The sequence below is a fragment of the Puma concolor genome, chromosome B3, assembly GCF_028749965.1.
Source record: "Puma concolor isolate L17-30 chromosome B3, mPumCon1.1.hap2, whole genome shotgun sequence".
Lineage (NCBI taxonomy): Eukaryota > Metazoa > Chordata > Mammalia > Carnivora > Felidae > Puma > Puma concolor.
Genome location: NC_141672.1, coordinates 121,471,920 through 121,497,089, shown reverse-complemented (window position 1 = coordinate 121,497,089; position 25,170 = coordinate 121,471,920). Strand labels below are relative to the sequence as shown.

General features: G+C 44.1%; 1 protein-coding gene across 7 annotated transcripts in view; it reads right to left on the bottom strand.

Moving 5' to 3' along the window:
* Nucleotides 1-8,357: 8,357 nt before the first annotated feature.
* Nucleotides 8,358-25,170, bottom strand: part of HERC2 (HECT and RLD domain containing E3 ubiquitin protein ligase 2) — a 268,401-nt gene continuing 251,588 nt past the window's right edge. For all 7 annotated transcript variants that reach the window (XM_086711321.1, XM_086711320.1, XM_086711319.1 and 4 more), the window contains 10 exons: nt 21,749-21,936; nt 21,035-21,232; nt 18,169-18,252; nt 13,887-14,028; nt 13,528-13,722; nt 12,527-12,639; nt 11,724-11,914; nt 10,709-10,814; nt 10,104-10,316; nt 8,358-9,001 (listed from right to left, as the gene is read on the bottom strand). In XM_086711321.1, coding sequence (XP_086567447.1) covers nt 8,729-9,001; nt 10,104-10,316; nt 10,709-10,814; nt 11,724-11,914; nt 12,527-12,639; nt 13,528-13,722; nt 13,887-14,028; nt 18,169-18,252; nt 21,035-21,232; nt 21,749-21,936 — 1,703 coding nt within the window. In that variant the 3' untranslated portion in view covers nt 8,358-8,728. The remainder of the gene's footprint in view (nt 9,002-10,103; nt 10,317-10,708; nt 10,815-11,723; nt 11,915-12,526; nt 12,640-13,527; nt 13,723-13,886; nt 14,029-18,168; nt 18,253-21,034; nt 21,233-21,748; nt 21,937-25,170) is intronic.

Genomic DNA, 25,170 nt, shown 5'->3' with positions numbered 1-25,170 from the left:
AGAGCCCAAGTTCTCTACAGTAAGGTCCAGTACGGCATTTCAGACACTTCAGATCATATCACTGCACACGTTGGGTGTGGACACAGTTCATATATGCTGTGCCTGGTGACTCCATCCACATGGGGCAGGGCACTACAGAGCCTGTGAACACAGCAGAAATGCTGGCTCATCCATGCTCAATCCCTGAGCCTGCACATTCTCCTCCAATGCCTCAAGAAACACCAATACAGGATAGAAAGTATCAAGGGGGGGGGAGCCCAGAGCATGAATGTGCAGGCACTCTGAATGGTTGGAAGGTTCTGGGTTGCTCCCACCCTTACAGAATGGTATCCACACCCGAGGAACCTTGATGTGCAGGCCAGTAGGTCCAAAGGAGGATCATGAAGCATTAGGAGGACAACCATGGCCAAACACATGGTGCCTAGTGCCTGTGTTACTAATGTCCACCTACTGACTCTAAGCCTGGAGAGCAGGGCTGACTGCATGCTTCCTTCTCACTCCCTCATCATAAGCCCCTAATGTCTGTGGTGGGATCAACTACCCCTGCTCCAGGAGTGGGTGCATGTGGCCTAAATTATGGAGGAAATCCCACCCCTGATAGAGATTGGCATCTACATGTCCCATCCCACATGGCAACAAAGCCCCCACAGTACAGGTTTCCACACTGGAACAGGAGTCAAGCTTTCCATCTCTGGGCTCCTCAGTTATTGCCAGCCCATCCTCTTGGTTGTTGAAGCCAGGTCCAATTCAGCGTTCCTTTCAGGCAGTTAAGAATGAGGATTGGATGCAGATAATGTTACTGGAAACCTGCAGCATAATTCATGGTGCCAGTGCTGTACCGTGGAGAGGTTCTGATTTCTTCAGTCAGAAGTGATTGGGGACAATGTCAGAAATGATGTGATTCCTGAGCTGGGCAAGAAGATTTCACCAAGGGAAATTCCAAAATAGGGACTTTCTAAATATTCTTAGCAAAGAGCAGTATCATTGGAATCTGACTTGCTATTTTCAAGTATACACAGTACTTGAGGGGCGCCTGGGTGACTCAGTCAGTTAAGTGTCCGACTTTGGCTCAGGTCATGATCTCAGGGGTTGTGAGTTCGAACCCCGCATTGGTCTCTGTGCTGACAGCTCAGAGCCTGGATCCTGCTTCAGATTATGTCTCCATCTCTCTCTGCCCCTCCCCTGCTTGCACATGCTCTCTCTCTCTCTCTTAAAAATAAATAAAAATTTTAAAAAATAGTATGCAGTACTTGAATGTATAAATTCTGATATACCTGTAATAAAATCCCTTTGCTTACATTATATAAGTAGTGGTGAGTTTTATATGGATGTGCAGATGTACATATTTTCTGCCTTTGTGGGTGATCCAGTGAAGTGCCCCTGGCTTCTCACCCTCAACAGATAGGTGTGACTCAGAGTGATCTCCATCCCAGTCCTCCAGCCCCACTTCACATGGAAACCTGTCTGCAACTCCCCTTTGGAAATCCCACCTTCTCTCAGGGGTCCATGTGACCACCCACTGTGCAGGCCTCTCTGGCCACCAGCCTTTGCCTGCTCTGACTGCATAGCCTACACATCCTGTTTCTCCACTGCTGCCCACAGGTAGTTCAATTTTCCCAGCCTGTGCACTGACTCCTAAAAGATGTAGGAGAGAGGGGACACTGGGCAGACAGCCAGGGCAATTTCCTTTTCTGTCTCTTAGCCCAGCCCAGAGAGTGACCTGAGAAAGAAGAAAAATCAAATGCAGACTCACATGTGTTCTCTTTATCTACTGCTGTGTAACAAACCACCCCAAGTTTAGTGGTAAAAAATAGCAACCATTTATCATGCTCCCAGATGCCATGGGTCTTGGAACTCAGAAAGGCACAGTGGAAATATTTCATCTGGGCTCCAGTACAGTCAAGGTGGCACAAAGGCAGGAAGCAACTTGAGACTGGGGAATGGAAGCATCTGGAGGTGCCCTCACTCACTTCTGTTGTGAAACTGCCTGCCCTGCCATGTGGCTTCTGCCCTGACTCTTGGACTTGCTCACAGCATGGTGGCTGGGGCCTAAGGGACGGGAATTGGAAGCTGCCAGTTCCTTCAGCCTTGAACCCTGGACTGGCCAGTGTCACTTCCATCACACTCCATTGGTAAAGCAGTCATGAGGCCAGATTCAAGGAAAAGGACACAGTCTCCAGTTCTTGATGGGAAAAATGTCAAAGAACATTAGAGCCATGTTTAAATTGCCACAGACTGCATCCTAGCCAAGGATGTAGCAAGGAAACAATGAAGTCATGATGCAAGCAATGGGAGGAATCTTGGGATTCAAGTCTGTACTTTATTCTTTTACTTAGAGGCATGGGGGGGGGGGGAGTAAGTGGGGGAGGGGAAGAGAGAGGGAGAGAGACAATCCCAAGCAGGGTCCACACTATCAGCTCAGAGCCTGGCATTGGGGCTTAATCTCATAAACCAGGAGATCATGACCTGAGCCAAAATCAAGAGCTAATTGACCGAACCACTCAGGAACCCCTTCAAGTCTGCACTTTAAAGGCATTTTAATATGTAATGAGCTGTAGAGCAACCGGAGCTCTCACTGCTGGTGGGAATGCAAAATGGCACAGCCACTTTGGAAAGCAATTTGGCAGCTTCTTACAAAATTAAACATACTCTTACCATATGATCCAGCAGTTGCATTCCTTGCTACTTACCCAAGGGAGTTCAAAACTTACATTTACACAGAAACCTGCACACAGATATTTACAGCAGCTTTATTCATAGTTGTCAAAACTTAGAAGCAACCAAGATGTTCTTCAGTGGATGAATGCATAAATAAACTGGTACATTCAGACAATGGAATATTATTCAGCACTAAAAAGAAAGGAGCTATCAAGCCATGAAAAAACATGAAGGAATCTTAAATTCATTGCTAAGTGAAAGACACCAATTTAAAAAGATTCCACTCTGGAAAAGGCAAAACTATGGAGACAATGAAAAGATCAGGGGTTTGGGGGAGGGAGAGATAAGTAAGTAGACAGAGCACAAAAGATCTTTCTATGTGATACCGCAATGGTAAATTCATTGGTTGCAACAAATGTACCACTCTGGTGGGGGCAATGCATGTGTGAGAATAAGGGGTATATGGGAAATCTCTGCACCTTCTGCTCAATTTTGCTGTAAATATAAAATTGCTCTAATAAAAGTCTATTTTATAATGTAATGATCTAGAGGAAAATTCATTGTGCAGATCCCATTGTATACAGGGGAAAAAAACCTTTGAAAAGTGGCTGGGATGAGGCTCACCAGGTAGAGCTCCCTGCAGCAGAGAAGGGTCTGCTCCTCACACCTGCTCACCCATGAGGACGGTGTCCTTGAGACTCACTGCCAGCAGTAGGTCTAGCCTACTCCAGCCCTGGTGAGGCAGAAAGGAAATGCCCAGAGTCCTGCATTTGTGCCCTCTTCATTAGGACCAATGTGTCAACTACAGGTTTTTCTGTACCCTGCACTGAGACTGGGATGTTACTGCTTTGAGAAATAATGGTCCCTCCCTCTAAGGGCCTCTTTCCATCCAAGCCAACTAAAGGAGGAGTGATAGTAAGGGGCCCTGGGCACGGGTGCCTCCACTGGGCATGCACATACACAACAGGGTGCAAAGCTGAGGCTGAGGTAACAGCAATGACACAAAAAGAATTTTGTAAGGACAAGAGAGACACCAAATGCCTGTGACCACCATGACATGCCAACAAGAGCAAGTGCAGGAGGCCAGGGACTACTCTCAGCCTGATGGCAGCATTTATAGTATGTGGCATGTGTTGCATACAGTAGAGCTCACCTATCCACAGGCCAAAAGACCCCACAGTATAGCAGGGTTGGTAGAACCAGTTCTCAAATCTCCTGTGCTCCCTGCATGTCCCTGCACTCAAGCAGACGGCTCAGGGACTCACCTCATGCAGCCTGCACCCAGGACGGAGTGGTACCACAGGAACATTACCTGTGCCTCCTGAGAGCAATGTTAGATTGCCCAGCCAGTGTGGGGTGGTGGGGTAACCAGGTAACCCTGGACACTGCCATGGCCACGTTAGTCTCAGATGCGCCCCTCAAGGGGTAGAAGTCCCATGGTCATGGACTCCCTTTTTGATTCACAAAGAGGCAGAGGTTTACTGTAGGCAGCCCTGTGGTTGGAAGGACCTAGGGCTAGTACAGGGCAGGAGTGGGTAACCCTCATGGCCTATTCCTGCAGTCTTGGGCATGAGCCCTGGCCAGCCTGCCTGGCACCCTTGAGCTCTGACAGAACAGGGCCTAGGCTCCCAGGGCAGATGGACCCACAAAAGGAGCTGTATCCCCAGCCCATCCACACCCAAGATTCACGATACATGGCCTTCTTACTAAGCCCATTGGGATTTCCAAGAGACATACCCTATCAGAGACACTTGCTATAAAGTATTTACCTACAAAAAAGGAGTGATTAATCAGCTTTGTCAGTGCTAAAGCCTGAGTTGTACTGAGACTGAGAGATAGGAAGGATCAGAAGACCCTAATCCACAGAGCAGACTGAAACCCCAGGGGTGTCACACCCCATGTTCCCTAGCTGCTCCAGCCATCAGACCCAGCCTGGAGAAGGCCTCAACCCCAGTGCCTGGTACATATGTGAACAGCTAGCATATGAAAGACCAGGCTAGGTCACCTATACCTCAGACTTCTCCCTTCTCTTCCACTGTTCCCAAAAGAAAGTATCTGGCTAGTTTTGCAAGTCAAGACAATTCACATATACATGGACTTAAGAAGCTCTCTCTGGTATGCCGATTTCTAGTCAACCCAGATGTTTCTAACAACCTCAGAAACCAGTGGTCACCCTGATGCTGGACAGTAGTATTCTATGCTGCTGAAAATTAATACCTTCCTTAGCGCTCATCGTTGAACACCTGTCAGCCAGGTACTGTCTCTACGTTCTCTAGCGTTCAAACAGCCACTAGTGCAAGGGCTGCCATTTATAGATGGTAAGATGTGTCTTCCAGAAGTGGACCTGTCAGACTTGGGCCCAGTGTCCAGCAACAACACAGAGCCAGCAGCCACTTCTGAGGTCATAGATCAAGTGGCAGAGCAGAGGCTACCCACTCCACACCACCCTGCACTGCTCTTCACTCAGGCCTGGTCCCAGCGCTGGGACATGCTAAAGGAAACTGATCCCAGCTCCTGGAGCTTGTACTTGGGCTTTAAAAGATGGGGTGTACCAAATGAAAAACTGCAGAGCAAGGCAGCTGGTCATGTGGCTGTGTGGAGGGTACGTATGTTCAAACAAAGGCACAAGAGGCTGACAGCCCCTTGAGCAAGCACTAGGGAAGGGAAGGCTATCAGGCCCTGGGGGACAATACTGGAGATGCTCTATGCTTAGAAAACCAAAAAGAATTTGTCAAGGATTCTAAGGGTGAACACTGGTGTCAGGCATCATATTAAGTTTTTATAAATCTAAGCAGATGTAGCTTCATATGCATTGTAAATGCACATCCATTACAATTTTTATTGGTAGAAAAACAAACATGATGTATCACACCAACTTTATGCCTCAGAAAGGATTAATCCACAATTCAAAATGTTGATGGAATCTGCCAATAAAATTAAGTAGTCTTTATCAGTGACTGAGGATTTTCACTCCTAGCATGGATGGGTCTGTCTTTCCTACAATTTATCCTTCCATAGGTTCTGCTGTACTAATTTCAGTCTGCCAAAATGAATTATAACTTTATGGGACACTTGTGTCACTCAGTCGGTGGAGTGTCCGGCTCTTGATCTCAAGGTCTATGGGTTTGAGCCCTGCATCAGGCGCTGTGCTGACAGTGCACAGCCTGCCTGGATTCTCTCTCTCTGCCTCTCCCCTGAACATTTGCACGTGCACACACACTCACATTCTCTCTCACAAAATTATTTATTTAGTGTTTATCATTAAAAAAATGAACTATAACTTTAGGCTTCATAAATAAGAGAAAGAGATTAAATTGAAGAGGATCTGTAACTGTCTTAGAGATTTGTCTTGGACAAAAATGAAACTCTTCCTAAAAAAATCAAAGTCCCTATTTTTTTTTTTTTAGTGGAATAGTACAAAAATAGGAAATAGATAATCCTCCACTATTTCCTAAGTTAAAGAAAAAGAGCTCATAACAAGTAGGTCTTAAACAAGTGCTTCTGAACAGTGCAAACCCAGCAAAGACAAAGCCAGTGTGGTAGAAGGTATGGCTACCCAATCTGTTTGCACATCTCTGGACTACACTTCTGGTCATGACTTTGCAGTTCCCTCCTCTGCAGCAGTTTGACTCAGAACCCTTTTTCATTCACTAATTTTTATCCAGGTTCTATCTATCAATTGTTACCATGTTGGAAATTAAAACTAAAAAGTTTTAAAATATTCATTCATTTTAAAAGAAAACAAACCCGGAACTGGAGAGTGTTATGCTAAGTGAAATAAGCCATACAGAGAAAGATACCATATGTTTTAATTCTTATGTGGATCCTGAGAAACTTAACAGAAACCCATGGGGGAGGGGAAGGGAAAAAAAAAAAAAAAAAGAGGTTAGAGTGGGAGAGAGCCAAAGCATAATAGACTCTTAAAAACTGAGAACAAACTGAGGGTTGATGGAGGGTGGGAGGGAGGGGAGGATGGGTGATGGGTATTGAGGAGGGCACCTTTTGGGATGAGCACTGGGTGTTGTATGAAACCAATTTGACAATAAATTTCACATATTGAAAAAAAAAACCCACTACTTATTAACATGAATACTATTCTGAAAAATTATTTTCCAAAACTACAAAATTTAGTGGGATGAATGGTATTAAACATGTTAATCTGTTTTACTATCTGGCTTATGAGAAGATACCTGGAATCCCATTTCTGCTTCTGCCATCCATATATTATAATATAGTTTCGGTTGAAGGATATAAAGAAAATTTGGCCTCATGCAGATATATAGCTGGAAAAGGGAAGACCTCCTGGGACACCATGAAAGGGAACCCAAGGGATCCTCAAACAAGACTTTTCTGAGAACTGCTATTCTACAGGCAAAAGACATTTGTCAGCCCACTGGTTTTGGGGTTGGCCACATGGTTGGCTTTGGCCCACAGAATGTGGGTGGAGGTGAAAGTTCAGTTCTGAGCATAGGCCTCACCTGTTTTCACTTGTTCTCTTGCCCTGGACAGTCAGAAAGATCTGTGAAGCAGAGCCCTACCTTACCTGTTGTCTAGAGCCATTCAGCCAAGACTAGCCAACCCAGATGCATGAGAGAAATAAATGCTGCATCTTGTATGCCACTGACTTTGGGGGTAGTTTGTTAAGCAGCAAAAGCTGACTGACAACAAAAGGGTTGGTGATTTAAAAAATACCTTGCAGATTATGGAGATTTTGAGCTGAGTTAAAAATAAAAGACTAATCTGGGCATTCATCAATTTGATCATGGATAAATTCCTGGAAAAACTTCCTCTTTGGATTTTCTAATGCAAAATGTTATATCCCAGAATAAAGAAATCATCTCCCAACATACAATACCTCCTTTTGCCTACATCTAGTTTACCTCAAGTTCTAGTGCACCAGACCCGTCGGCCAACTTTCATACCCTATTCTGTCCTTCCCTTTGCAGGGAACCTGCCATACACACAACCCTAGACCAAGCACCTCAAATAGTACCCCATGGCTGGCTAGACCAGAAACACACCCCTGACCCCAGGCAGATGGGAATGGGAACCAGGACAGGTGGGGTGCAGGACAGGGGAATGGATCCTGAAGGCTCCTGGTCCCCAGCTCCCAATGCCAGCCACTCCTCTTGAAACTTTCCTTTCTCCTAATACCCATTCCTCCTTTATCACCAGAGTGACTTTGGTTTTTGTAAGCAAAAAAGTCTAACCTAGATTGGAATGGCTTTAACTAATGCTATATCAAAGACTACTTTTTGGTTGTAGCACACCACCAAGTGCTAGTCTAACCAGGTAAGAAAGTTCAGCTTATAATTTTGTGACAGATGTTTTATTCATAGGGAATTAAAATTTAGGGATATACAAGACACAAACATTATATATAGTATACCTTCTATCATAGATACTGCTCACAGAAAGGCCTCAATTCAAGTTACATACCGCATATGCTAAAATGTGCACCTGGGGAGAAGAGGGAGACCAATGGCCTTTTTATTTTGGTTTTGATTTAAATAATCTCTGGATGCATTCAAGTAATACTGATCATTTAATGTTCAAAAAACTTTTAATAAACAAATTCAGGGTAATATTAATTGAAGTATTTATAATACGATTTAATCATTACACAGTATTTCCAATGTACAATCAAGACAACGCACAACACTTGAAAAGAAAAAAAAAAAAGAAAAAAACACAGTCTATTGCACCCACAAGTAAAAAGGCTTTTTATTCATTTTTGGGATGCTGCAATTCAGTATTTATATAACATTTACACACTGTAGTAAACACAGAAGTCCTACATGTAATGCAGCATTATGGGTGAGAAGACCCTTTTAAGTCTCAAAAATAAATGTTAGTGTCCACATAGTGCCCCTCGTGCAAGGGCTGATTTCCCAATCATTATTCCATTCATTGTTCAATCACCAGCGATCAGTCTCCCTGCCCACCCCCATGCATTTTAGAGACCTAATATTTCTCATCAAATACATTATACCTCCAGCACTCTAAACTGTAGTGCTCTGCCTTCTTGCTCAGTCTCGTGGTGTCTTGCGATGAATGGCATTTCTCTATCTCAGTGTCCTGTTAAATAATCCTGTGTAGAGTCTGAAGCAAATGAATCCACATCCTCGTTCTCCGAGTCGTCACTACTGTCATCGGCAGCCGGCTCTCCCGTAAGGGCTATGCGAGCGTAATCATCTGTGTCTATTGATTTGCAAAAGTGGATGGCATATTTCAGCTTCTCCTCCAGCACCTGCTTACAGGAATACCTAGGCAACTTCAGCAAAAAGAAGCAGGTGTAGGACTCAGGAAGGAAGTGGTCAGGAGGGTTGTATTTATCCAATACCTATTGATGAAAAAATGTTAAATAATCAGAGATGGTGTGCAAGGACAGATAAAACTGCAAATGTATTTTATTATGTTCATTAGATTCTTGACTCTCACAAAAATCATAACATTTTTGGCTAAGAGTAACAAAATATCAGAAAACATATACTCTATAGTCAATTTTAGAAATTAAAAGGAACAGCTCAATAATTCCTAGGACTTATGGTCAAAAATAGCAATTGGTTACTGTGACAACTACTTTTGACAAATCAGTGCTGTAAAAAGGGCCTGGCACAAGGCAGGCAGAAGGCACGTCCTCAGCACCCACTTACATGGGGAATTCTCCTTGAACCATTAGCCCCCTTTCAATTACTACAGATATGATATTATGAAGCCAGCAAGACATGTGGATGAAATCCAGTAATTACCCACCTTAGGAGAGAAAAACTACATGTGTTCTCAAAGATCTCCAACTATTTTTGCAACCCTGGCCAGAGACTGGAGTCAGGCTATGCTCAGGAAGGAACCCATCCCCAAATCCTTCCAAGCATGCAGAGAGAATGGACCCTCCACCCCAATCTGCCCTCTGAGGAAGCTCCCCACTCCCATGGTATTGCTACCTGGAAAGTCATACTCAGTGCCTCAGGATGGAGGAGGGAGAGAGAGGGCAGCTGAGTCCCCATGACCTGGAAGATAAATGGAGCCTATTTCCAGCCATCAGATCACCGAGTTAGAAATCAAAGCAAAACTCCTGCTCTCAGTCTGATGGTGCTCTTATTTTTCTCAGTAAGCAACATTACTTAATTTACCCAATTCAACCAGAGAATCAGACATATGCTTTAAATGACATGTGTGCTCAAAATCTCAAATGTGCTAACATAATAGCAGTATCTTCTTGTGGTGGCCAGATAAATTTTCCAGAAGTAGAAAGTGAGACCTAAATCCTGTAGTCATAAAATTCTGAGTGATCAAATCAAAGAAGTTTGGTGTGCTTTTCATTATTGTTCCCAGGAAAAAAGAAAAACCATATAACATGAGAGTCCCATTTCTAATCTGCTGTACGATCGTGTGCAAGGAGCATGCCCCCACAGCTGACACCACAAGATGTGGAGGAACCGCACCTGGATGACAAAGTCTCTGCCCCGGAAGTCTGCGATGGTCCTGGGCAGTCTCGTCCGGCCCCACACAAAGCGAAGGAAGAGGGAACGCTCTGTGTTGGAGAAGGACTCCATCACCTCCCAGAACCACTGAATCAGGGATGCAGAAGGCTCGATCCCTTTGTATGTTGCCACCGACTTTAAAAGATGCAGAGGTATATCTGGGCTGCCACATACCTGCAGAAGGACACACTGTCAGGGATGGTTGACACTTTTGACTCTTCACTTCAGTACAGAGTCAATCATTCTTTCTTTCTACCAAGGCTCGTTTGGGGCAGGATGGGTGTGAGAGCTGGAGTGGATGGCTGGGAGGATAGGTCCTGTGTGTTCAGATGGATGTGCACTTGACCCTGTGCTCCACCCTGGTGTGGGGTGATAGCTGCGAGGGAGGGAAAGAGGCAGGCAGGGAACACCAGCTACCTGAACATGTTTTCACTTCATTCAACAGGCATGAGCTACTTCAGATGTAAATTATGGGCAAGATTTAATCAAGACATTAACTAGTGGCACTGATTGGGTGGCTCAATATGCAAAAGGCAGTTCCAGGGCAGTAGCACTTAGGGGCATACCATTGTCTCCAATTCATATCCAGTGAACAGAGAAAGAAGGGGGACAGGCACAACTCGGGCCATTCCCTCCCGAACAGCAGCCACCTGCTCATCAAATTCATGGAGTCTGAAAGAGAAAAATCACTTTGCATTTCTATCTTTGGTAACACAGATCTTGTCCTGCTTATACCAAGACTTACCACACAGATGACCAAGGTGTGCATCTTATAGAAATGGCATCTCATTCTGAGTGCAGCTACACTGGCACATAGAAGATAATTTTAAAAACTACCTACAGCTTCCAAGACACAATTCTTAATATTTATTGCACACCCAGGAAGGAGCCAGAATTAGATATGCATAATCAGAGAACCAGGCTCCAGAGCACCAACAGTAAGAACCCTCTGGAAGCAGATACTGTGGCCCTCATGACTGGTGAGTTAGGGCACAAGGCAGAAATGAACACAGAGAGACAGCACAGCACAGTTGCCAGGACCACTCACAGCAGAACTCAGCAAGTAAAGTCCACCCAATATGCAGTCTCACCACAACAACTGGCCAGGTGCTTCTGGAGAATGAGGTCCCCAAGGACCACACTGTATGGACTTGTAATGTCAGGTGGAAGCAGCAATGGGCAAAAGCTATATGGGGAGGGCAGGTGTTGCGGACCTGCCACACAGCAACCATGCTGGTGTGATGGCCAGGCAGGGGCCAGGCACAGTCCTGCCCAGGAGTGTTGACAGATCACACAGATGGGCACCCAAAGGCCCTGTGATCTCTGTTCGGACAGCTCCCAAAACAGGGCAATTCTATCCACCTTGGTATTCTAGTCAGAGCCAGGAATCTCAGGCAATAATGAGTACTCGGACTCGGATTACAAAACAAGTTTTGATGACTACAGATCAGCAGCAGTTGGAACCAAGTCCATTAGCATTTTACTGTATGATATTTCTGAAAAATGCAGCCATCCAAGCAAACCATTTTCTATTTTTGCTATTTACTGAATCAAAACAATGGAGGATAGATGACCACACACCTGTAGTTTATTGCCAGCCGAACATACTCTGCACGGTTGTCCAGGGTGATGTGTGTGTACTTGGAGCTCAGCTGGATGTCCTGACCACTTGCACTTGGCACAGTGAAGGGCAGGCTCATGGCCTCAAACTCCTCTGAGGTGGCTTCATTGTCACGGATGTACATCAGCCCAGGGATAAAATCTTTATCAACCTTTTAAGGGAAAAAAGGGAGCCGACATGTTAAGTCTGGGTCTTTCCTACACCTCTGACTGTAGTTCACACCTGAGACACTCAGCCACAAGGGGGCCTCAGTCTGCACTGGGCATACCTCAAGCTGTTGGTGCACTGTACACGCCAGGAAATAACAGAGACCAGCAGTCAAAAAGTACTTCACCCAGGGAGCTGAGGAAAGAACTTGTAATTCAAGGAAGTCCTTAAAGTTAACAGCTAAGAGAGCAACAGCCACTGGATGGAGATGAAGCTCACCCTACAGTCATGGTACCAAGGGAAGGATGGCCAATGGGAGGATGCTGGCTGTGGTTGGTCAGTCATGTCTCCCCCACTGAAAGCCAGAGCCACCACCCGGCCACTCACAAGCTCCCCTCCTCCACAGGAAAAATGGTGAACATTATTATCTGACAAGATTTCAAGTTGCAAAGCACCACAAAACAGATGGTCTACCAAGTTATGGCAGCAAACTGGCCTCATATCCATAGACCTTCTTTGCTACCAGAAGGTAGTCTGCAGCCTGAGGCACCCCCTGTACTCTGTATCAGGTACACAAAGTGTCATATTTCCCCATCCCCACCTTCCTGGTGGTTACCTCGCTGAGGTCTGCAATGGTGAGGCTCATCCCAGCCAGCTGCTTCCAAACAGGCTCAGCCAGGTTGAGGCTCAAGGGACTCCCAGTCCGGATAGCAATGCCTAGTAACACACCTGCTCATTCAAAGCACAAGTGACAGTAGATACTTGAAATCAATGATGAAACAGCTAGTTCAATCAACAACACAGTAGAGACTAGCTCTACACTGGGGCCTCACTGCCTTCTAAACCAGTGCTACCCAAATTCATGGAGACTTAGGTCCATCCTTTTTTTTTTTTTTAATGTTTGTTTATTTTTGAGAAAGAAAAAAAGAGAGAGAGAGGCAAAGAGAGAAAGGAACAGAGGATCTGAAGCAGGCTCTGTGCTGACAGCAGCAAGCCCGATGTGGGACTCAAACTCATGAACCATGAGATCATGACCTCAGCCAAAGTTAGACACTCAACCAAATGAGCTACCCAGGCACCCCAAGTTAGGTCCATCCTTAAAACATTTTGTCCTATTCTAAATTCATTACTTCCTTTGTTCCTTTTATTCCTATGGGAGAGTTTCTAATTCTCCTCCTCTTTCCACCAATGGATATAAACCACACAGAGGCCAATCCCCGTTCCTTTGATGACAAAACAAAAGCTGGAGTTTCTCAAGGAAGGTAGGTGCAATGGCTGGAGAAGTACAGGCAGCAACAGGAGCACTCAGCACAAATACTTAATGCAACAGGAGGAAGGGACTGGCCAACCACCAAAATCCCCTCAGATCTGATTCCAAGTTTCAGATACATTTAAACTACAGAAATATGAAATTTCAGATCTTCTGAGTGCCAAAGACACTTTCTGCCCCTTAGCACCCAGCAAATGATGGCTGGGTTCTGCATGTCCCTGCAAGTACACATCAAAAAAGCTAAGACTGAATACAGTACTCAAAATATCTGTGATTCCCAAGACACAGTAGACATTAAGCTAACTAAGGCACACGCAGTCACACGATGCCTGTGTGAGTAGGCTCACCCAGAAAACGGAACATGTTGGTGTGCACGGGCGCCCTAGCAGCCGGGCTGAACAGGTAGCAGTCACGGTTGGCACCTGACTCATCTCTACCATTGGGCGTCACAATCAGAAGGGGGGTGAGTCCATTCTGCAGTTCTTCACAGATCTCAGCTATGGACTCACTGTAGCCACCACCACAGTCATCCACAGATTCACCTTGAAAGAAAAGAGAATCAGTAATTCATAGTCACCCCAGCAAACCCCACAGGGTGCAGCCAGCTGGGCTTCTCAGCTCTCCTTGTAATGCCCATTGCACTAATGCCTGTGTTCAGACTGACAACCCTCAGGACCACAAGTCTGCAGTGCACACAAGTTCTTACCCACAAACTTGACTTTCCAGACACGGTGGGGGAGGAGGAGGCTGTCAGGACTAAACGAGCTCATCTTAGCACACATCTGCCCAAAGACAGACTTGGTCCCGTCGGGGCCTGCTAGGCCACCTTTACTCCTTGAACGTTTGACCTACAGAGGAGAAAGAAACAAATATGAAACAGCTGCAGCAGCAGAAAGGACACAGCTTCTATCTTCCACAGCCAACCAGCCCTGGGCAATAATGAGCCCTATAGCCACTTACCCCTCCTGTTACCCTTTTTTTTCCTCTGCCTTGGTCACCAGAGTAGAAGTCCAGCCAGCACTCTGCTGCCAGACCTAAAGAGCTGTCATGAATGGAGTCCACAGCCAGCAGCACTCAGATGCTGCTGTGATCACCCAACAAAACAAAGCAAAATCCACAAAACACATCTGTACAAGGTGGAAGAGCTTCTAGACTAAGCCATACCTCATTTCTCTATGATTCTCCCTCCTCCCCCCAAGAGGGACTTCATGTCTCTTCCTGCACACAAACGCTCTGAGGACCTCAAAGACTGGTTTCACACTCCTTTCCCCTCACTCGACACCACATGTTTACCTGCTCAGGCCTCATGCACAGGATGCCTGCTGGACAGCTGTGCCAATAGAAGCTCTGCTATAATCATGGGAGGCATGGCCTCTGGTCACCCAAATGCCTGCAGCACATTGCCACAGCCCAGCACCCTCAGGACTGGTGGTGTCTAAGTAAACATTCCTTCAAGAAATCACAAACCTCATTGGTCATTCACACAGAGTGGTGGCACCTGGTGTGGTTAGTAACTACAATCTGATTCATCCACACATTTCATTAACTTAACTATGGCCAACCACTTTACCGCTCTGCTTTGGCCTCCATGAATAAGACGCCAGGAGCTCCAAAAGCAGCTCTCCTTAGCAGACTATCAGCACTATGAACCCAAACCTGGAGCCACTATCTCAGCCAGAACAGAACCCTGCTCCCCTTCCTTACTCACCTGCACATATCCTACTCCAACCCTTGGGTCACTGCATTTCCCCCAATCACTTTTCCTATCTTTATTTCTCATCCTAATCTAAGATTTTCTTTTTTTTTAAATTTTTTTTAATGTTTATTTATTTTTGAGACAGAGGGAGACAGAGCGTGAGTGGGGGAGGGGCACAGAGAGAGGGAGACACAGAATCTGAAACAGGCTCCAGGCTCTGAGCTGTCAACACAGAGCCCGATGCAGGGCTAGAACCCACAAACCATGAGATCATGACCTGAGCCAAAGTCGGATGCTTAACCGACTGAGCCACCCAGGTGCCCCTAATCTAAGATTTTCAAACAGATCAGACCAAGAGCCCTTAAGGCCCTCACCTGGTATGGACTCAGTAACCCTACAGCTTTGCTGGCTATGCTGTGCTTCACAATCACCTGAGAAGCTCAGTCTGAAATAATTGCAAAATGAAAAGTTAAGGAAAAAATGATCTTGAAAATGCACTTTTCTGTTGCCTCCTCCAGCTAAACTCTTACAATCCTTAACTTCTTAATGAGTTCTAAGGTGAGTTTAAATAGCTAATTCTTGGAGCACCTGGGTGGCTCAGTCGGTTAGGTGTCCAACTTCAGGTCGGGTCATGATCTCACGGTTTGTGAGTTTGAGCCCCGCGTCGGCTCTGTGCTGACAGCTCAGAGCCTTGGAGCCTGCTTCGGATTCTATGTCTCCCTCTCTCTCTGCCCCTCCCCCACTCACGCTCTGTCTCCCTCCATCTCTCAAAAATGAAAAAACGTTAAAAAAATTTTTTAAAAATAAATAGCTAATTCTCACACACAAATAACTATAAACAAGACTTATAAATAATGACACTAATGATAACAGACTCCTAAGGAATGAAATTTTCTGTGTGCCACACATTTGGCTCTATGTTCACAGATGTGATTTTATTTAAACCTCACAGCAGTTCTTTAAGGTACCCAAATCCCTGATGGAAACTGCATTAAAGAAGAGGGGTGTGTCTGTTCATAAGGAACAAGCCACAGACCCAGCTTCCCATTGTGAATGTCACATCACCTCCATTTATAATACCAGTTAACAGAGGCTGATGCTTTTGGCTCCTCTGAAGGAAATGGCTATGATAAGACAGCTATGACTCTGCATGGATGCACCTGTGTACCAGTGGCTACTTCTGGACAGTAGAAATATAGATCATTTTAACTGCCTTTAATCTGAATTTTCTAAATTTTCAGAAATGAGTATGCATTAATTCTGTAATAAATTTTAAATTAAAAATTTTTATGCACGCTGATTTTCAGATTCTGTTATAAAACTAAATCAAATTCAAACAAAGAAAACCCTCCAGGAACACGCCTATGGTTTTAGTGTCTCCAGAACACTTTGCACAGACAGTATGAGAATGTCTACAGTGGCATCCCCATGGGAGGAGGCTGATGCCAGAAGCATACTGTGGCCACAGGATGGTTGATACCACCTTTCTGGATCAACTGGTATCTTGAGTTCAACTTGGATTCATGGAATACCTCCCACTCTCATCCTGTACTCTATTTTTGATCAGAAGAACAATTCTATGTCTATCTTTGTGGAAGATCTTTCCAGCTTCAGGATGGAAGTATGAACTCTGAATTGAAAAGATCTGGCTCTGGTACCAGAAGGCCACTGGGTATAACTGGAGTAGCCATGGCATGCTGCATTGAAAGTTGTTTATGTGCCTTTTAAAAATGCTAATATTAATTTGCCCTTTATCCATTCTGTTTTTTTCAAACATGTACTGAACATTTTCATAACAGAAGGCATTGTGCTAGAATATAAAGACTAGAAGGAAAGAGGAGCATGATGAGTGCAAAATCTGAGGTAAGGGAAAGATAGAAAAGGCACACCTAACTTGGGTTCCAGGTAAGCAAGGTTCAGTGATGCCAAAAGCTCCAGATTTAACCACCTGTATCAGGTCACTGACCCTGATCAGGCACCTATATGTGGCTAGGGCATGCATACGATCTAGGAATGCCCAACAATCTGTTAGGTGAGCTTTCCTCACTTATGAACTTTAGTGTTTAAGACCTAATAGTGTAGAGCAAACCAAAATGATCCTCCAAGGTGTGGAAATAAAACCTTTTTCATGAACCTAATTAAACAGCCCATTTGTAGAGTAGGCTGACTGACCTAGAGCTTAGCATTAAACAGTCTGACGTCAGTGAAGGGACCACATCCATCAGTGTGGTCACATGTGTTCTCCAACAAACGATAAGAGTTTGTGTCTTAATTCAAAATGCCCCCAAGTACAACTCTGGAGAAATGTCTAGTCATATAACCAACACCAGGGTAGAAATCATGTGTTAATATAAAGGAACAAAGAATTTGTTCTTCATAACTCTCTGTTTCTGTTCCAAGAGGTGGGGCCCAATTCATTTGCATGTTAAATGTCAAGTACCACACAATACCATAATCAGTACTGGAGCTCCTCTGGTTTCCAGTTAATTTTTTAAATTGTAAGCTTATCTATACTTGGCAGCAATATTAATTCAGAGATGGTCTACTTTTCATTTATTCATTACTAGAGAACAGTATTAGTGATTCTAGTCTATTAAGTGGGCAAAGAAAGCTATCAGAGCCAGGAAGGGTGTGAGGCTGTTGGGAATGGGAACTGTCCCTACATACAATTTGATGCATGGAGGGCCCCTGACCTAACCTCCTTCTCAGAACCTCACCCAAGGAGGGCAACTGAAGATACACTTGTAGTTGGGGCTGTGATGAGTAACACAGCTGTATTCCAGAAAAGTGGGCATGGTTTTCTAGCCTCCTGCACAGAAAAACCAAGAGAACATGGGGTAGCTGGTCAGCAAAAATAATCCCACACTCCCACTGTATTGCAAGGAGAGGTGCTTACAATGTTTTCAGGGGGAAAAAAATAGCAAGTTACAAAAGAGAGGCACCCAGTTTCAGTTATAACAAACATACAAACACACCTCCAACTGTCAGCAGTAATTATCGCCATGTGGTGGAAATATGGGTCATTTTTACTTTTCCCTCTTTGCTTATCTGTATGCATGCTTCTGGATTATCTGAAATAAATCTTTCTTACTTCTGTTACAAACAAAACAATTTACATTCCCAACTAAAAGGCTCAGCACCACAGGACACCATAGACAGGTAATACCTTGCTCTCTAAGGCAAGGGCACAAGAGAAAGTTTGCTGTTCCCCCAGGCTGTGGAGCCACAACTCCCAACCACAAAACCATCTTATCTGAGAAGTGTCAGACTCAGAACAATTTCCACTTGTTACCTGAATTCGGTTCAACTCTACCACGGGCCCATGCTGGCGATCTCGCACCATAGTTGCTTGTACTACTTTACGGAAAGCTGCCTCCTAAAATATGACAGATAGACAAAATTTAGAATCTGACATAGGAAATATTATTATCCATAGATAAATCATGTCATAGTTTTGTTTTAAATATTCTCTCCTAAAAGTCAAATTTTCTTAAGAACAGTAACTACAAACTCTTCTTTTTCAAATTGTGAGGTGGTGCCAGAGGCACAGCCTATGCAGAGGCCCACCTGTGCTCTCTGCCCCCCATCTGGAGGCAAGAGAAGCCCACCATGCTCTGGGCAGAGAGTAGGGAGGGCCAGAATCTGGCACATATCTTCTCTGACTTGGGACTCAGGCCAGGCCCTGAGGATTAACTAGAAAAGCCAAGGTCTCCCAGACAGACCACAAGTCCACTCACGGCAGGACTGACATTAAACACTATGCCTCAGTGTCACTGTTGTGACAAAACCACAAACCAGCAGCAGGGCCAGGGAGTCCTGTATGTTGATCCAGGGTTGGGGTGAGAATGGGAGACCAGTGAAGGAGGAAACATATAGGTACCATACACTGACAGAAACCTGAATACTGGGGCCCAATGACACCCACGTACAGGTAGGCCTGCCATACTCATATGGACCAGGGCACCGGTAGCACCAGTGAGGACAGGGGTAGGGAAGCAGACTCAAGAGACACAAACGAGACAGGATCGATAGGAGTCCCAGGTCTCTGCCAAGTGGATAACTCTGCCGTTGTCCAGAGATAGCATGGTTGGGGGAGCACAAGGTACCTACAAGAGTATCCAGGTCACTCTCCCAGGTCAGAACTCCAACCTCTGAAAGCAGGAAGGGCAAGAGCCCTAAGCAGCCCAAGGATGAGGCCTCAGAGGTAGAGAAAGTCAAGTAAGGGTGTCATAGAGGCAACCAGCCCACAGAGACAGACCCATCCACCTCACAGCGGTCCACCCATTACCACAAAGGGACTTTCACAGGGCACCCTACGCCACACAGGGGCTCGCATAGGTGCACCCATCACCATGCACCCTTGTACAACACCTACCAGCTACTTTTGTCCTCCATCCCGCCTGACTGCTCTGCCCAGAGCCAAGGACAGCTCCTCCTCCACAGGAACATGCATTTCCCTTCTCTGAATGGCCTGATCCAGCAGGGGTCTCCTATGATGCTCTCTCTTCTGTGCTCTGAATTGCATACTGGTAATAATGTTCCATGGTCACCACCAACACCCATTTCCCAAATTTTCCAGCAGATGTGATCCTTTCTCACCCAGGACCAAAACAGAGGCTGCTTACACATTCTCTGCCACTGAAGTTGCCTGCCAGACTCCTTCAGTGCTCCTGCTGTCCTGCCCCTGTGCTCACAGCCTGCAGAACACTCATGCAATCCATGTGGGATCCATCCTGCCTCTCACTTGGTTGTCTCCCTATGAGGAAAGGATTTTTCCTAGCTGCCTATTATCATCTCCACTCTGATAGATTTTTTAAAAATGGTAAAAGGGATCAATTTGCTACTTTTTATTATTAAAAAATGGTTAAAGTTAAGTTTCTTATCAATGTTAACTGCATACAACTTTTTCCTCTTCCCCATCATCAGAGACATCTTACCATTACTACAATCCTTATCAATGTCCACTGGTCTCTAAGCCACACATGAAAATAAAATGTGTGGACCAGTCCCCTCCAGCTAAGTGCAAACAAAGCCATTCTTAAAAAAGAATAAATCTGGGCGCCTGGGTGGCGCAGTCGGTTAAGCGTCCGACTTCAGCCAGGTCACGATCTCGCAGTCCGTGAGTTCGAGCCCCGCGTCGGGCTCTGGGCTGGTGGCTCGGAGCCTGGAGCCTGTTTCCGATTCTGTGTCTCCCTCTCTCTCTGCCCCTCCCCCGTTCATGCTCTGTCTCTCTCTGTCCCAAAAATAAATAAAAACGTTGAAAAAAAAATTAAAAAAAAAAAAAGAATAAATCTGTTTGGATAGGACTCCAAATAATCCAGATTTTATTATTAAAAAAAAAAAAAAGGGGGGGACCGTAATCTTTGATAACAAAATAAGTCACAAAATAGGTCTCAGAATCATAGGCTTTTCAAAATTAGGAGTTCTCAATCTGACCTCTATGCTTTTTTCTACACAAATATTACCCCTACCACACAATGGTTCTTTTAGAACATCCTGCCAACCTACTTGCCAGAAACGATGATGTCCAGTAATGGGAAACTCTTAACTCCGGAATCAGGCATCCTATTTCTAAAAAGCTCAAATTATTACAAATGTCAATGGGTCAAAATATGTCCAGTGATTTTTAGATGCCCTCCTTCATGATTCTATTCACAGCCTGTTAAATTATCCTTTGACTAGGAATCTCTACATATCCTGATATTGAATTTCTATCTAAATGATGTATAATATCTGGCACCCTCTGCTGGACATCCCTGGGGAAGAAATTATCTCATTTATCCTTCCTGCTGCCAGTGAAGATTTGCCATAATGCCTCATGGCTAGGTAAGCAGAGAACATGGGTAAGAACGAGACTTAGTTTTGCAAACCACCCCACCCCTTAAAGGGGGGAGTTAGGAAGCAGAGATTACAACAGGGAAATAACGCACCGCACTATTAATTTTTAATGTAAGCTCCAAAAGAGAAGAAATTTTTGTCTGCTTTTCACTGATATATTCTGAGCACCCAGAACAGAGCCTGGCATATAGCAGGTACTCAACAATGAGTCCCTGCGGAATACACTATATTCTGTCTACTCCCAGTTTGGGAATTTTTGTTGGATTAAATTTTACTGAAAATACCAGTTTTGCCTATAGCAAAGATTGCTACAAGAGTACCTTTCCCTGGGATATCAGAATTCCTCGTAGAGTGTCAAACCCCACAGAAGGCCCATGTCCAGTTTCATCAAGAGAGCCCTCCAGGTCGAACATGGGGATACAGGGGCAGAAGAGCTCTGAGATGTGATGCAGAAGCAGCAGTCGGTTCCGCAGTGCTATTATGGGGATTTCCTGCAAGTGATTGTATTCCATGGGAACCTGAAATGTTGAAACTACATTAAATCAACTTAGGTGTCAAATGCACAGATAAGTCACAGTTTGTAGATGAATTCTGAAAAAGTTTTTTTTTTTTTTTTTTTTTTCTTTTCAAAAACAAGGAATCCCTGAGACTTCTGAGTCTGATGTGAAAAACTTCATTGGTTTTAGAATAATATTCTGGCCAGTTTGACTGCTTGAGCCAAGTAATGTGAACCAAGGAAAATGCTAAAAATTAGTCTATAGAAATACATTTACTAAGGAAAGTGTGCAGCCTGTACTATCAGAATGGTTTTGTACAGTTTATAAGATTTAGAATGAAGGTGACACATGGATATATGGACAATGTTGGTTAATGTGAATATTAACCTGAATTATTTGCAGTGGAACACCTGTGTAAATATACAATGGAAAATGAAATGTGAGTGTGGCTTACTTACATGCATAATTCAATATACAGATAGTAACTCTGTCACTACTTGTACACCTCCTAGCCCACCCAGCCCAACCAGTACGAACCTGGGCAGGCAGCTTCCCAGCACTGGCAGGCTTGCTGGTTGACCAGGCAAGGGTGTGTGCTGAGCCGCAGGCCACCCGGTTGACCTTCTTACCCTGAAGGGCAGCTACCAACCGAGGCCTCTGGATAGCATTTGTGGTTCCATCTCCCAGTTGTCCCTCATCATTGTCGCCCCACGTATAAACTTCACCTAAATGAAGTGGATTTAGAACAAGAACTTGTATACTAGGACCAGTGAATGCACAACCTCTACCATCTTCCCATCACAATCATCTCTCCCTTCAAATGGTGCTGGTGGTCAACTGTCTGAATGTCAACTTCATGTGTGACCTAGATGTCTCTAATTGCAACATCCAAAGAGGGAGCACGCTTCTCAGAACTCTTGAGAGCCCCTGCTGGCCAACATGCCTTTTCTAGTAAGAGGCACAAGACTCTGGTCTTAAAAATACAATAGCATTTGTTCACAGGAGTAAGCACATAACTGTAACAGTTCTTTATCAGAACAAGTAATAGTAAAACAGATGGTAATATCCTTAACTGCCCAAATTAATTTTTTATGTTAAATGGAGAGAAAAAAATCAGTTTTTTTTTTAAAAAACACAACCTGTTTTTAAAGGAACACATAGTTCTTCCTATAGTTATTCATATCCCAAACATGAGATTCATCATAATGAGAATCATATTTTTCAGTGTACCATACTAGATCCCAACCATGAAACACCACCAGAAAACTATTCTAGGGTAAGGTCACTTGGTGACTAAAATAGAAATGAGGTTAGTTTTCTAGAGATTAGCCTTGCCATATTCCACAAAGACTCCTAAGAGAGCCATGCAGCCATAAGCAGCACTCTGTAAAGTGCAGTGCCTACATGATCAACGGCAGTGTGCTTGCTGGCCCATTCCCACCCTAGACAATTCAGTCCTAAAGCCACTGGGTCAGTGTTACAGCACAAGTAAGGAGAGGAGGACTTCTCTGCAGAGGTACAACTGGATGCAGAGAATCAGAATCCATACATGACAAAAACTTCCATACAGGGGGTCGCTCAGTGTGGGGAGTTGGCCCAAGCAGAGTGGCCCATGTGTGGGGGTGGCCCAGAATGGGCAGTCACAGCCTGAGTCAGGTAAGGATCCATGCAGGGGAAAGAGCAAAGGTAATGATGGGGCACTGGTCACATTCAGGCAGAGTGAGTGGATCCCTATATTAGAGATAATGAAATCCAGACTTCTCACCAAAAGAGAAAGGAGTTGTAAGTGTGGAAAGAAAACTAGAATGAATCACCCTGTGGTATAGAACTAGAATCTGGGCTCCTGGTGTGAATGTGTAGAATTTGTATATATATATACAAAAATAAACATAGATGCAAATTTGTATATTATTTACATATATATATAATGAGCACATCACATCCTTGGCCATTGTTCTCCTTTTAGTTACCATATTAACCTCTCTAGTGTGTTGTAGACTATCAAGGATTTTAATCTTTTTTTTAATGTTTATTTATTTTTGAGCCAGAGAGAGCAATGAGCAATGAGCACATCTATCGACCTGATCTTGTCTTCTAAACACCATTGTCCTCTAAAGACACCAAGACTCCTTGTGGAAATGGTCAATGCTAGGCTTGGGCCTTGGAGGGTCAAGAAGATAGGGTGTCTTATTGTGCCAGAAAGCAAGGAAGTACCCAGTGAATGATGGGCACACATCAGGAAATAAAGGGGCGCCTGGGTGGCTCAGTCGGTTAAGCGTCTGACTTTGGCTCAGGTCATGATCTCACGGTCTGTGAGTTCAAGCCCCGCTTCAGGCTCTGTGCTGACACCTCAGAGCCTGGAGCCTGTTTCAGATTCTGTGTCTCCCTCTCCCTCTCCCTCTGCCCCTCCCCTGTTCATGCTCTGTCTCTCTCTGTCTCAAAAATAAATAAACGTTAAAAAAAAAATTAAAAAAAAAAAAGGAAATAAAGCTAGCCTAACAGGGCCAATTTCAGCATCAAAATTATTAACAGTAACAGATTATGTACAATCCAATGAATAAATTAGGAAACCATGAGTCCCACATAGATATAAATTAAAAACAAATATCAAATATTTGATGAGAATAAAATATACAATGAGAAAAGGGATATTTAAATAGCTTCAAATACCCTCCCAAATACTTACTAGTTACAAAAGATATTCAGAATGGAAAATCCTAGCAGCCACCACCTTAATCAAGTTAACACCACTGGGACAAAGAGAAACTATATGACACCTGATGAATTTAGAACAAATTAAGAACACAGACTGAATTAAGATCACAGATGTGCAACCTGAATCTACTGAGGAGATATCTGACAAACTCAAATTGAGGGATGTTCTACAAAATAAACAGCCTGTAATCTTTAAATGTGTCACAGTCCAAAAAGCTCAGGAAGACTGAAGAGGTGTCAAAGAATCACACTCAGGGACAACTGAGGATTGTCTCAGAGAAGATGAGACATTAAAATGACAGCTAAGTATAACCTGTGCTATAACATGAATGGGAGTGAAGATTAGGTGGAGTAATAACCAGTGTGAATTTCCCAAATGAACAGCCATGTTGGGATTGTTTAGTAGTGTTCCTATTTGTAAAATATACACTCAAATGTTCAGGGTGATGGAGCATCAGGGCAGCACCTCTCAAACGGATCAAAAAAAAAAAAAAAAAGTTCTTTGTACTGCACTTCCAACTATTCTCTAAGTGTGTGATTTGCTTCAAAAATTTAAAGAATTAAAGCAAATAAAAAAATGTATTGTAAGTTCTTGGTTAAGAACTATAATGCCAGTCCCATGATAAGCCATAAAAATTGCTTATTCATATAGGAAACTTTTCCATCAATGAAACAATTAAAGGGCACATGTTCATATAATTTATCAAAGGCTTTAAAAGGAGACAAAACTGGGGGGAAATGGCTCTTTTAATGAAAGATGATACACTAGTTTTCTATTACTGCCATAACAAATTACCACAACTGACTGGCTTAAACAGTTCTTTCAGTTCTGTAGGTCAGAAGACCAACAGGAGTCTGACTAGGCTAAAGTCTAGATATCAGCAGGCTCATCCTTTCCGGATGCTCTAGGGGAGAGCTCATTTCCTTGTTTATGCAGACTGTTGGAAGAATTCAGTTCTTGGGAAGACCAAGGTCTTGTTTCCTTGTGGGCTATCAGCTGATGGCTGATCCCAGCTTCCCAAGGCCACCAATATTCCCTGGTCCCTTTCCTCCATCTTCAAAGCCAACAATGGTGGATCAAGATTCTCTCACACTTTGAAAACTCTCTCCTGCCTCTTCTCTGTCACATCTGACTGACTCTTTAGCCTCCTTTTCTGTTGTGAAGGGTCTATGTAATTACACTAGCCCATCAAATAATCTAGAATAACTTCAATATTGTAAAGTCAGCTAATGATCAACCTTAA